The sequence below is a fragment of the Phaethon lepturus genome, unplaced genomic scaffold (assembly GCF_000687285.1).
Source record: "Phaethon lepturus isolate BGI_N335 unplaced genomic scaffold, ASM68728v1 scaffold7354, whole genome shotgun sequence".
NCBI classification, from domain to species: Eukaryota; Metazoa; Chordata; class Aves; order Phaethontiformes; family Phaethontidae; genus Phaethon; species Phaethon lepturus.
The window spans coordinates 6,028-20,128 of NW_010536980.1; the positions used below are offsets into that span (position 1 = coordinate 6,028).

Genomic DNA, 14,101 nt, shown 5'->3' on the forward strand with positions numbered 1-14,101 from the left:
ATTGACATGCTATTTTCCCAGAGGTTACTGTGGAGCTGGGGTAGAGCTAACTAAATGCAGTGTCCTACACCCATCTGAGACTTTAATCAGTACTGCTTAATAGCCTGGAAATCAGAGCCATTTAAGCCCCATTCTTTCTCCCAGTCTCTTATGAAAATCCTAATCCTAGTCAAAAATCTCTTGATTAGTTTTAGCCACACTGCTCCAACAGCAGGTGACTGCAAACAGCTGGAAAAGATCCCACATAAAGTAACTTTAAATGACCATAAAGGTCATCAGACTCAAATCAAAGTATAAGATAAATCTGCAAGCACAGGAGTCCATTTTCTAAGCAACTGAGGAAGATACACCATGTATCTAACAGAAAAATAAGCCCAAAATGTGTACTCAAGCACAATTCTACTTTGAGTTATTCAATGCAAGTATATACTGTACAGGATCCGACTAGCAATCCTGCTTCCTCCTCACTCCATGTAGCAGGGCTACACAGAAACAGCTTTGCTCAGAGAATTTTGATCTACCTGCTGAAATATTCGCATTCAAAATAGAGAAACATTTTTAAATATAGGCAATCAGTGCAAAAGTGGTTTAGTAATATTAACTATTGGCATCACAGGTAATACAATTGTTTATCCAGAACAGATCACTTTGCCTAAGCGAAAGGATAAGGAGTATTTAAGCAGGGCATTTAATGGGCAAGGGAGCTGATTTTTCCTTTCCAAGAACAGAACAACGCTGTAAGAACCAAATTTTACCCTTGCGCAAATTTGAGAGCTCCACTGGCTTAAATAAGTTTTGCAGGCAAATGCCCGCCTTGTTACATATTTGGCAAAAGAAAAATGAAAACTTTCATGGAGGAATGTGCTTTTTGCCAACATGTGTGTAGACTATTTTAGAAAAAATGCTAAATAAAGTAAATTGAAAATTAATAGAAACTACATTTTGCTTTGCTCCACGTGTAAGGAAAGGCTGTATTAAACTACTTGGGCAGCTGTGTAGAACTCAGAAGGTGAAAATACTAATATAGGTGGTGCATCTGGGGTCCTCTAAAATTTCCTAAGATGCAAATATCTAATGGCTTTAAAACCTGCTGTCTCAGAATCTAACTCGACAAGGAGATCTTGTCATCAATTTCTTCTTACTGAAACGCTGTGAAATTTCCATGTTTACCCTACTGCTTTAGATAGAGGTTTGAATATATCTCTGCCTGTGATTTAGAACAATGTAATTTAGGAAGCTGAATGACAAAAAAAAATGTTTAAAAGAAACACTTTCCCAACAAGTTGGCATGGTGTTTAAATGACATCACATGGGAGTTGCTGAAAGATCAGGAACACCTCAAATACTCTTTTGGGAGATGGAAGTGTGAGCAGACTGAGCATCTGCTAAATGCACTTCTACCTATGATCATGCAGATTTAACCTAGGGTATTATTACCGCATATATAACATGTATCTAACATATGTATCTATCCATGAAAAGAATGGAAAACAGATCATTGTAAAGATAGGCGTGCCTCAAGCTACTGAAGAGTTTAAAAAAAAGCTAATTTCAGGTAATTTTAATTAAAAAAGGTTAAAATAAAAATACATAGTTCAAATATTCTTAAGATATTGGTCTCATAACTAATAGTCTAAATACAAAACCCATAAGCCAGACTAACGTGCTCTTAGTACAGGGGCAGAGAGGAACAGTGTTGTGTGCATATGTGTGTATGTGCATGTGCTGCTTCTTCTTGGCAGTGGCAGCAATACAGATTTTATTTTCTTTATCTTATTTAAATGTAAAATTTTATCTTTTGGCATAAACAGAGTGATTCAGATATTGGACTAGTTATGATTTGGAGAGCTTTTTTCCCCCTCTATCTGTTTCACTGAATTTTCTTGCTGAGAAAATTTCCTCTTACCCAAGGGCAATCAGCTAATTTCTTCCTGGAAAACCAAATCTAATGTACAGTAAAAAAATCACAAATTATAGAGAACCAGTATTATTATACTTTCTGGAGATGAACTGGTGTGAGGGTGGGGTGCTTTCTTTTGACTGAGTTAGTAACAGGGAGAACTATTCAGCTGGAAAAAATAGGCGGCTGATCTTAATTATTTTCATAGATGGTAAATGTGCGTTCATTTTACTGCACAGCTTTTCAAAGACCACTTGCATTGCATTTTTTAATTTTACTGCAGAACAGAGATGGGAAGCATAGTGCTACGTTCAGATCTATCCCCATTCAAAAATGTTGCTCATTTCCATCATTAGATACGGTGTTTACCCTTGCTATCTAAGCGGCTGGACCACCAAAGTGGTGCTCAAATGCAGTCCTGCAGGATCAATGTTTCTTGGTACTTTTTCCTTTTTTTGTACATAATTGTGAATCATAACCTGTACATGTTTTTCTTTATTTGCCCATCATAGCATGACCTAAGATCAAGGGCTCTAACCACAGAATGGAAACATATCCACTCTGCTTCTCCTTGCATACCTTCCTGGTATTCTGGTGCGATGATCTTTGCATCTAGCGTGCTGAAAAAAACGAAAGCCCAATTCTTTAATCCTTAACATTCACTTTTAATTTCTTTTCACAAGCTTCTGAGAATAGCAAATGCTGCCTTACTACTAAGTACTCTGGAAAATCTGGCCCAAATCCCTGCCCTTTTCTTTTTAGTTACACATCTGGAATTTCAGATACAAAAATAGCAATGTCATGAATGTGGGTGAAGACAGACAGAACAAAGAAAAATGGTATAAAAATTCTTTGTGTTTCCTCACCTGCCACTACAAAAGGAATTAAAACTGATAACTTAAACAGTATTTTAAATATTTACATCAATTCAGTCCAACAAGATAATCACTCAAAACACCAGAAGAATGTTCCTCTAGGGGCTGACTAGCGCGGGTCGGACACGGCAGCAAGATGAGACAACGCTTTGCAAATACATCTGCGTTTCTGAGCCAGCTTTGTTTGTCAGGCACGTGCATACAAAATAAAAGCTGGGAGGAGAAAAGCAGATCTATGATTATGCCTACGTACCCCCAAGAGCCTGAGATGGCACCCAAAACGCGGTGCAGTCCTGTCTTTCTGCGACCAGCCTGACGGCAAGTGCTACAGCAGAGAGACGAGCGGGTTCCCATGCGCAGGCACCGGGGAGAGGAAGCCTGTGGGATGCCACGGCTCGTGCTAACCCACACGCTGCAGCGAGGCTGGTTTACTAACACCACGCCGGAGAACCTCCAGGGTGCCCCTCCTACCCTCCCTCGGCCTCCCTGTGGGACATACCCTTCCACATCCTCCCCAAAATTAAACCGAACTAGGTGAAGGTTTTACGTGACCGGGCTTGGCTCGCGACTGGAAACCACCGCCCCTGTAGCTCTCTGGGTTAACGACAAGGTTGTATCCCCCGGTACGGCCTTAGTCTCCGCACTCTGAACAGCTGAGCTGCAGCTGGAGTAACTTACAGCCGGGGAAGGTCAGCCCTCCAGAGCCCAGCGCTGCCGCAGAGCATCGCTAAACGTTTCTTCTCGTCGTGGTTCCCAGCGCCCCGCCAGCTCTTTTTGGTGGTGTGAGCTTCAGGAGACTTCACGGAGGGCTCCGTGGCTAACAGCAGAGCTCCCTTTTCAAACTCACGGAAATAAAAGACAATGCCTAAAAATAAAATCAGATTTGTACTCCTGGCGCAGCTTTAAGGGGTAACTGGTTTTCGTTTTTTTTTTTCCTAAAAGCTCAGGAATTACTTAGTCACTTGGTAGAGCGACTGGAAGTTTATGAAACTGAGTGAAGCGATGCAATAATCCTCATGAGTGGTCCAGCGACACTGAGGGGCTACATCTGCACCCAACACTGAAGGCCAACCTTGCACTCTGCAAAGAAAACATCATGTCACAAAGAGGTGTTTTGGGCTTTCGGCAGCAATGGGACACTGATGGCTTGGATCGTGCTTGAAATGTCTCTGAACTTCATTTCTGAAGCCTCAATCACATGAGCAGTCAAGTAGCACAGGCCTTGGGGACTGGGGAGTTACAGGCGGCCAGAAAATACACAAGCCCATTAGTACTCATCATAATTATTGAAATCTGTAAAATAGGTATTAGAATAAGTCTTTGCAGTAAGATGTGGATTGAAGTATTTGTTTCTCTCCTCCAGAATCAGGTTGTTTTTGTTAAATGCCTGAGGGGGAAGAAAAAAAAAAGAGATAAGAAAATGGGAAAGACAGAGGAAAGGTAACCACTAAGTGCTCTTTCACCAAGGCAATTTTTGTGGCAAATATCTGTGTATAGTAAATGCATTGAGAAATTCCAGCACATTTTAAAAAACTTGCATTTGCATGTATCTGCTTACATAATAACGTTCCTACAAAAAGCAATGTTACTCAATAAAGCCAGGCACTTCCCCCCCAATATTATAAAGCAATTTTTATGATTAAAAAGGCTTTTTAATCATACATATTCAGTTCTTCCTATTAGAATGATTCCTCATTATCTTTTTACTGAGTAAGAAATATTTTCTCTTTACTGCATTAATTCCTTGATTTTCAAATGCAATATGTAGGAGAAATGTCTGAAGGTCTTAAAAGTGTAAAGCCTGTTTTTGTAAAAGTGATACGGGTATTTAGAGTATGAATTTTCAAAGTTTGTTTTTGTTTCTGTAGCTATCCAGAGAGATGATTAGTGGAATTTGGAAAGCTTTAAATTAAATACATATTCCACCATTGATTACAAAATACAGACTTTTCGTGCTGTTTTTAATTAAATTCTTTAAAACGTCTTTAATTAGAAAGAAAAATACAGAAATTAAAAACTGGATTATCCAGGTAAGATTGAAGAAAAATCTTCATTTACAAAAAGCTTTGCAGCTGCACGAATAAACTGTGTAATCTGAAAATACTGAACTAGGTATTTTCAGAATGCTCATCCTTCCTTAACTCAGTGGAACTGAAAAGCAGAGCTATTCTGAAAGGTCATAGAAAGAAAATAGTTGTTTGGGAACAATGATCATTTGATACAGATATCATGCCAGACTCTCAGCTAATGTAAATCCATACTGCTCATTTACAGAATATTTTGGGTATGAACATTAGCTGAGAGTCTGACCCAGAATATATTCACCAGATACATCTCCTGTATAAAGACATAGTGCAGGAAGATGAACAGCGTCCTCGACACCTTATCACTGGAGCCGAAGGATTACCTTCAATATATGTCATGATGATTGTTAATGGCCCTATTTACTTCTTGAACAAGCCACTAGGGAACACAGTTAGGAAAAAACCCCCACAGAACAAAACTTGAGTGGTCTGTTTTTTTCCAGGAAAGGCTGCTGCTGTATAAATCATACATACCCACAAAATCTAACTTCCTGTATAATAGGGATTGGCAAAGGAAAGGATCTGTAATTACAATACCTCCTTTGAGTTCATTATTTTTGTCATTAACAATCAGCATAATTTGAGTCCAAATGCCACTGCAGAAAACTAGCAAGTAGAATTCTCTTGATAGAGCAGAACTGTTGTCTAGGACCATATACGTTGTGCATTATAGAGCTCCAAACCCACGTCTCACCTTGATGGCTTCTACAGAATCATATTTGTCCAGTTTGTTGATATGGTTGGTAATGCTGGTATTTAGAGGAGCTGGTGACACCGGATGGATGACGGTTGCGTCATGAGACTGTTGTTGATACCGTTGGCAATAAGTGTAAACAAGCAGGGTAAGAAGGCAACCAAGTATTGAGCTACTTAGTCCCACTGCGATCATGTGAAACATGTTGAACTCTGCAGAGTAGAGAGCGGAAGACAATCTTATTTTTAAGGAAGTAGCAATAAAAGCTTAAGCTTGGGGAAAAATGTAGACAAGTGCTTGATTCAAATAAGGACGAGGGAAATTTCATGTGTTTCCCACAAACATCTCAATTGCAATAGTTTATCTCTACAGTAGCAAATGCATTGTACTTCCCTGAAGGGGTCATTATAAGAATTTTAGATATCCATATATTCCTGTAAGTATTAAGACTGAGATTTTTGAAAGATACTTAAACAAGTTCAGAATTCAAATAATAGATGAATGAATTGCATGTTTGAATAGTTCAGCAACGTTTTTCTTCAGACTGTATAACAAAGCCTTCTTACGTATAAATTATGTATGTAATGTACATACATAGCTTTTTTTCAGTGAACTACGGTATCACCTCCTTTGCTGTTCTTCTAGTTCTTCCTCTTACATGTAGTGACTTGTGGCAGAACTAACAAAATGCTGCTATCTTTGAACGACAATCCTGCGTTCCCTAAAAAGTTTTCCATATCCTCTTTATTTGGTGCATATCCCAGAATCAGTGACAGACATTTTTTTCCATCCCCTGCTTTGATTCTTGCTGCATCTCACTGTTTCTGTATCCTTGATATATGGCCAATTTGTTCCCTTCTCCAGCCTTCAGAATTTTTTCTAGACGTAAGGGGCGGTGGGGGGTGATGAGGAAGAAATGGTAGCATTTTAGGGGACAATGGGAAGGGGAGAGTGAGAGAGACTCCTTGAAGATACTCTTCAAAGATACTATGGGCTCAGACAGTGGGGAACCCTCTCCATCCATGGAAGGATTAAAACTGAGAGGAAGGTCATTGCGTCATGAAACTGCAGAAGGGAATCCAAAGCACAATCATCCCCTGATGTTACTGAACAAAGATATCGGGTCAGATGTGGCACCAGTAGGATTAGCTCAAAATAAACAAATTACACTGCTTTTCAATGTTACGTCAAACTGGAGCGGTGCTTTTTGATTAGGAAAGTAGTATCGGTGAGAAGATCATGTTGGAAATTTCATCTTAACGTTACTGAAAATTTGTTTGTGGTTGCCTAAATGCGCAACTGAAAGATTTTAAACCGAAAGACTGCCACTAGTCTGAGAAACATCTGTTAGACCTTTTTCACTGTAATACAGAAAAATGGGCCAGCACATGGGTCCCATTTTTTCAAATGCCTAACGTAGAACCTTTACAAGCCTACTGGGTATTCAGAAACACAAACTCATATTTAGGAGACAGGTTGACTGCCCCTGTCAATATATAAATTATCACTGAAATATCCTTCTACACTTTTATGAGAGTTTCCCACTGTTGTAGAACGTGGCAAAACGTTTTCAGAGTACCACTGCTTACTAGAAAAAAATCAAATCACATTATCCTGGCTCCCGTAACAAGTTACCATGCACACTAGTACTCTTGTATAACTCCTGTGTTTTCATTGTCCTTTCTTAGGTTAAAAATGCAGCTTATCTGTGCATGGAATACTAGAACTGGCTAGAGCTATTACCATGACGACACAGACTAAGCGTGATAGCTCAGCACAAAAAAATGGTAATTTTTCCTTTTTCTTCTTCTTCTTATTGTTTGGGGTTTTTTTAACAGTTTTCTCTTTCAAGATTTGTTTTGCTAGCATCAGGACTCTCTGGAATGGAACTGTTTTTTTTGATTTTTTAGTTTTGTCTTTGGCAGCAAAGCTGAAAATGAGTCCCAGATACAGTCTGGGCTATTAAATGGGTTAGCAGGATGGCTTTCTGCTATTTATTTGGAGTCCCAAAGAGGTTTGTGAAATTATTATCCTGAAAAAGGTAGAGCAACTTTACAAATTTTGTAATACTGATAACTGGCTCATAACAGGAATTTCTTTTTGAGACAAGGGTGACTGCTGTACTGAAAAAGAAGAAAATACAAACATCCAGTAATACATGTTCTTGTCTGAAAGGTCAACAATGGCAGATGGATATTTAATGAGAAATCCTGTAGTAACTACATCTCTTTTTCTGTACAAGTGTAAATAATGAGAATGTGGCATTTAGAAGGTAGAATAAAACTGAGTGCAAAAGGTGAAACAAAAGCAAAAAATGGGGAATCAATATTTCAGCATTTAATACACATCTAGAGCTGAAAAGCTTACCGCCACATCGTTTTTCTTCCACGCTGCTGGATCGTGCCACTGATACTTCTAGAAAAGTAAATAAACCACTTATGCCAAGGAGAAAAAACATCACAGAGACCTACCAGTTTGATTAACACAGTAAGGATTTAAAAGGTCATTCTACTACATTCACTCCAAATTCAAAGTAAAAAAGATTTTAACTATGTGGTAGAATTAACAAAAAGGTCCCATGACACCTTCAGGTTCCTTAGTTTCTCAAACAAAGGCAGCAACATGTTTTTAATTCTTGCCTGAAAACATCCCTGGAATTAAAAAGATGAAGTGCACATGAAAACATTCTTTGTGGAGTTTAAGCATGTTGAGAAACCGTTGATTTTCTGAATAGTAAAATCAATGAGAGTTTAATTATCTTGTGTTCAAATGGGCTCATTACTTCTAGAAGTCACATCTAGCACTAATGTGAAAAGAGGGAATTTACAAATCTTAAAAAAAAGATGACTGCCAATTTCATGTGTCTCAGTTGTAAACTAATAAAATGTAATACCAGCCTGTGTCCTTACCATTTTGACTTTGGAAACATTCTGTAAATATTGAACAAAAACTGTTTGAAATCAAGTTTTCCCACTCTTTACTTCAGGACCATGGCTTCTGTGAAGAGGAAGTCTCTTGAACAAGTCTCTTGAAGCCTTACAAGTCTCTTGAACCTCTCTGAAAGGGTCAATGATCATGTGGATACAGGTGGGGTAACTGACACAGTCTACCTGGATTTCAAGAAAGCTTTTAGGTAAGTTCTTTCTCAAAGGCTTTCCAAGCAACAAATGAGATGAGGAAAAAGACAGAGAACAGGGTAGTACTATGTGCCCAGTTCTTACAATGAAGGAGGGTTACCACTTCTGCAGGGACCCAGGCTTTTCAGCAAAGAGCTAGAAAAGCAGGAGGCAAATGTGGTTTTGAAGTTTGCTGATGATAAAAAGCTAAGGTTGCATGGACAAGGACATGCTGTGAAGAGCTGCAGAAGGGCCTTACAAAACTAGACAATAAAATAACAAATGAAACAGAATGTAGATTAGTGTAAAGCGATACACACAGTGGAAAGCAATTCTAGCTTCACATTTAAAATGATGGGTTGTGAGCTGACCATTACTACTTATGAGTGAAACCCGGAGGCTATGACGAATTGTTCCATTAAAATATCAGCTTAGTGTTTAGAAGCAACCAAAAAGGCAAACCAAATGCTAGGTACTCCCAAGAAAGCAACAGTGAATAGGCCAGGGTATCAGCATTATGGCACTTAACAAATCTATGTGTTGTCCACACCATGAACAATGCGTGTAGCTCTGGTTTTCCCATCTAAGGATGTGTCTAGTAGTACCAAAAAACCAGATGAGAGAAGGGCAGCAATGATGGCCACAGGTATGCAATAGCTTCTATATGAGGAATTAAGACAGTAGGTTCTCCACTTTACTGCCAAAAGATGATCCACATGCAGCTACTGCTAAAGGGATCGCTGTTTTTTACCTTTCTTCACATACTAAATCAATGCAAACTATTTTCAAAATCAGAAAGTGTCAGACCTGACAGAACAGCAGTCTCACAGCGAGTTAAAGGCTGAGAGCGTACCTTGTCTGGTCGAGACCATTAGTTCACAATGCAAATAAAAAGCAGAAAAAAGCAGAAAACCATAAAGCTCTGCAAGGCAATGTTGGTAAGGACTAACTCTGGAAACACAGCAGCAGCAATGATGAGAAGGAGCTGTTTTCACACTCTGTCAGAATCACTCTGTATACTAACTTCTGTAGAAGAACAGAGCTAAAGTAAGGAGGAGGAGGAGGAGAAGACAACATGAGGGTGGACGTGCCAGCACACTAGCCGAGGAAAAGGGGGGGGTGAATTAGAAAAAGAAAGAGAGGAAGGGAGGAAGGGAGGGAGAGAACTGTGAGTCAGAGGACCTGGAGGAGTGAAAGCAAGCTGAGCGATCCCAAGAGGGCAAGCAAGTAGCTTGCCAAAGGTGAGCGTAATGGGCATGACCTTATCTGCTGTGATATGGGCAATTTGAGGAGGAGTGGCAAGCAAACCAGAAGGGCGAGAGAAGTGGCTCATTTCAGATTCTGAAAATGCCTACTTTCCAAAACAAGATGTACAGCTTATATTGGATTAAGCAGGGGATTCACAGCATGTAAATATTAATGAAGCTGCTTCAAAAGCCTGAGAAAAAAGGGAAAATACAATGTGGGAGTTTTTGCTTTTACACTAACGTTTTTCACATTGGTTTTGGAGGGAAAAATAGTATTTGGGAGCTTAAGCATTATGCGCCATCCATAAAAACAGTGTTTAAATTTGTTGATTTCTTTGTTATATTGTACTATATTGTACTGCATAGTCAGGGAAAAAAAGGTTGCTGCACTGAGTAAACATAATTGCATTTCAAATGATACATTAAAATGTAAATTTCTCTGTCTGTGAATAGACCGTTAACTTTTTTTAATGTACACAGGCGGAAAGATGACTGTTAACAGCAATGCAATGTGGCCACCCATACTGCTGCGTGGATTTAAATGACTGCTCTAATTTAAAAAAAAAAAAAAAAAAAAAAAGAGTACAGTCATGAGTTTCGACAAATGTTATAGAATAATACACGATGGAACTATCCATCAGGTACTTAGTGGTCACAGGGGAGATAAGGACCTGAGGCACAGTTAATAGCATTTACCTTTCTAAGCTGTTATTAATTTAAGGGACCCTGTGAAATGATTTCCAGATTAACGACCACAGCACCCACTTTTGTATATGCAAACCACAAAACCTAGAGGAATGTTTCTCTAATAACCCCAAAGCCTCAAAAACGCTAACATTAAAGTAAAAAGCAAACTATTTCTCCTAGCTGTCTGTAGTCATCCCTGCACCCTGATAACAAGTCGGACGGGAGGGACCTGCAGAATGCTGTGACAGTGACTAGCCGAAGTCCCAGGTGGTGACAGTAGGGACAGCCCCACAGCACTCAGTGCCATGAAGCAGATCTTCATGAAGACGCCAGACCTAGCAACATCGGCTCTTCACAGTAGACCACCACGCTTTGGCTGACAAAAGGCAAGTTCTTTTCCAGCTCTTGGCTCTGCACAGTGCAGCCTGGGACAGCACTACACCTCGCCCCTGAAACGCTGAGAGATTTCACGACTCCTTCAAGGAGCAGGCTGATCTCACCTGGTATGAAGTTGGAGTCCAGAGCACAGGTTCGGGTCTCCGTGGTGTTGCCCGTGCACTGGCTGCCCACAGGAAACAAAATGATGCACTGACGAACGCGGAACTGGATGCCAGACGAGTCACAGTTGGACCACTCGGACCACTCGGACCAGCTGTCTGCAACAGGCAGAGAGGGACACACGCGCGGACGCGGCAATGAAACGCTGCAAGTACACCGAGTGAGAGAGAAATAGCCAGTACTTCTGAATTATGACAGAAGGCCTCATCCCCAGCTACCACCAACCAGCAGAGGACAGCTCTTTCATTAGGACAAAACAAAGGCAGCTCAGCTCTGGCAAAAGTCTCTGAAATGTAGAGTGTGATGGTAAATTTGTCGCAGATGTATTATGTGGCTTCTGCCACAGCCTTTGTGTGTGGAAGCGAGAAGCCGGACGGATTCTGCGGTGGTGACTGAAAGAGTGACTGCTGCGGAGTTAATTCCAGTCTAGGTCGTTAGGGTGGACAATGACACTGCCTTTTTTTATGTACCTGACAAGTAGCAATGAGAGCTATATGAGTATGTATTCCAGGTCTGAAATAGGATGTTTATTTAACCACAAGAATAGTAGTATCTTGCAGATACTTTTTTTTTTTTTAGCTTTTGTTATTTCAGGTCCATTTCTTTGCTGTACACAGAGGAGATCTCATACCCCGTTTGGTTCATTATCAGCTTCTATTTCACTGTATTTCTTCCTCTGCCTATGTAGTTTTGATTAAGACATTTTTATTTCATGCCTGTGTGATCTCAGAATACTTCTCTTAAATGAAGTTAATTGATCTCATTCCCATGAGGTGCTGTGACTTCACTAAGCTCAGCTTTCTTACCATTCAAGCACAAGTCTTGCCTTCAGAGGATTCTTCTGAGTTCAGCAAGTATACTAAAGTATACAGAGCTCAGTTAAACTTTTTTCTTTCTTCTTCTGTCAAGTTTTCCCACTGTGATAGGTTTTATGGAATAAACAGTTCTGCTATCCCAAATGACGCTTGTTTCTACTTCAAAATTTTAATTCATTTAATGCCAATATGAAGCAAAATTACAAATTTCATTTTGCTTCAAATAAACAAGTCTATATTAACCTACTTTTGTTTCAAGTTAGGTTGAAGAACATTAAAATTTGTGAATAATTTGGAAAATTCATGAAGCTTTTGTAAACTTTTTGTGAATCAGATGGAAAGACAGGAAAGTCTTATGCTATTTTGGGCCCCTTTCAACACGTTGTATAAATCCAGCATACAAGGTTCCCATTTACTCATTACTTTCCCTTTGGCCATAGGAGAAAAAGTTAAAACTTTGTCATCCAAAATTTAACAGATTCTAGCAGGAATATTTCACATTGCAGTCTTGAAAAATGTCAAGCAATAGATGTTTTCCATGATAGGGTTAGACATTCACTTCCTAACAAATGGCATGGTAAAAAAAAAATGGATGGAGGAGACTGACATAATTTTAGCACAGAAAATCTCAAGCAGTGGTCCTGAGACCATTTCAAGACAGTAGGAGAGTGCTGGTTAGAGACATCAGCAGTCAGCCCTCGCAGTCTGTGGTTCAGATGCACACCATCACTTGTGGAGCTGTTCATAAAATAGATTTACTCAGCAGCTCAGGTAAGAACCTGGATATTGATATTTATGAACAACTAGCAACTGTATGGATGGGGCCTCCTTTGAACAACAGGGCAAATAATAGAATCATACAATCATAGAATCTTTGGGTTATAAGAGACCTTTAAAGGCCATCTAGTCCAACCCCCCTGAAGTAAGCAGGGACATCTTCAACTAGATCAGGTTGCTCAGAGCCCCATAAAACCTGACCTTGGATGTCTCCAGAGATCACAGAATCATTAAGGTTGGAAAAGACCTTTAAGATCAGCAAGTCCAACCATCAGCCCAACACCACCATGCCCACTAAACCATGTTCCAAAGGGCCACGTCTACACGTTTTTTGAACACCTCCAGTGATGGTGACTCCACCACTTCCTTGGCAGCCTGTTCCAATGCTTGACCACTCTCTCAGTAAAGAAATCTTTCCTCCTATCTCTCTAGTCTAAACCTCCCCTGCTGCAACTTGAGGCCCTTTCCTCTTGTTCTATCGCTAGTTACTTGGGAGAAGAGACCAACACCCACCTCACCACAACCCCCTTTCAGATAGTTGTAGAGAGCGATAAGGTCTCCCCTCAGTCTCCTCTTCTCCAGACTGAACAACCCCAGTTCCCTCAGCTCTTTCCTCATACGACTTCTTCTCCAGACCCCTCACCAGCTTTGTTGCCCTTCTCTGGACACACTCCAGCAACTCAATGTCCTTCTTGTAGTGAGGGGCCCAAAACTGAACACAGGATTCAAGGTGTGGCCTCACCAGTGCCGAGTACAGGGGCACGATCCCTTCCCTACTCCTGCTGGCCACACTATTTCTGATACAGGCCAGGATGCTGTTGGCCTTCTTGGCCACCTGGGCACACTGCTCGCTCATGTTCAGCCAGGTGTCAACTAGCACCCTCAGGTCCTTTTCTACCGGGCAGCTCTCCAGCCACTCCTCTCCAAGCCTGTAGTGCTACATGGGGTTGTTGTGACCCAAGTGCAGGACACGGCACTTGGCCTTATTAAACCTCATACAATTGACCTCAGCCCATGGATCCAGCCTATCCAGATCCCTCTGCAGAGCCTTCCTGCCCTCCAGCAGATCAACACTCCCACCCAACTTGGTGTCATCTGCAAACTTACTGCGGGAGCACTTGATCCCCTAATTCAGATCATCGATAAAGATTAAACAAGACTGGCCCCAAAAATGAGCCCTGGGGAACACCGCTTGTGACCAGCCACCAACTGGATTTAAGCCCACTCACCATAACTCTCTGGGCTCAGCCATCCAGCCAGTTCTTTACCAAGCAAAGAATAAACCTGTCTAAGCCATGAGCCGCCAGTTTCTCCAGCAGAATGCTGTGGGAGACTCTGTCAAAGCCTC

General features: G+C 40.6%; 1 protein-coding gene across 1 annotated transcript in view; it reads right to left on the reverse strand.

Annotated features, from left to right (window-relative positions):
• Positions 1-3,552: 3,552 nt before the first annotated feature.
• SEMA5A (sema domain, seven thrombospondin repeats (type 1 and type 1-like), transmembrane domain (TM) and short cytoplasmic domain, (semaphorin) 5A) overlaps positions 3,553-14,101 on the reverse strand; it is a gene marked incomplete at its 5' end in the record, with an annotated part of 108,258 nt that continues 97,709 nt past the window's right edge. The window contains 5 exons of the mRNA XM_010286335.1: positions 3,553-3,688; positions 3,719-4,162; positions 5,554-5,765; positions 7,921-7,968; positions 11,104-11,259. Coding sequence (XP_010284637.1) covers positions 4,043-4,162; positions 5,554-5,765; positions 7,921-7,968; positions 11,104-11,259 — 536 coding nt within the window. The remainder of the gene's footprint in view (positions 3,689-3,718; positions 4,163-5,553; positions 5,766-7,920; positions 7,969-11,103; positions 11,260-14,101) is intronic.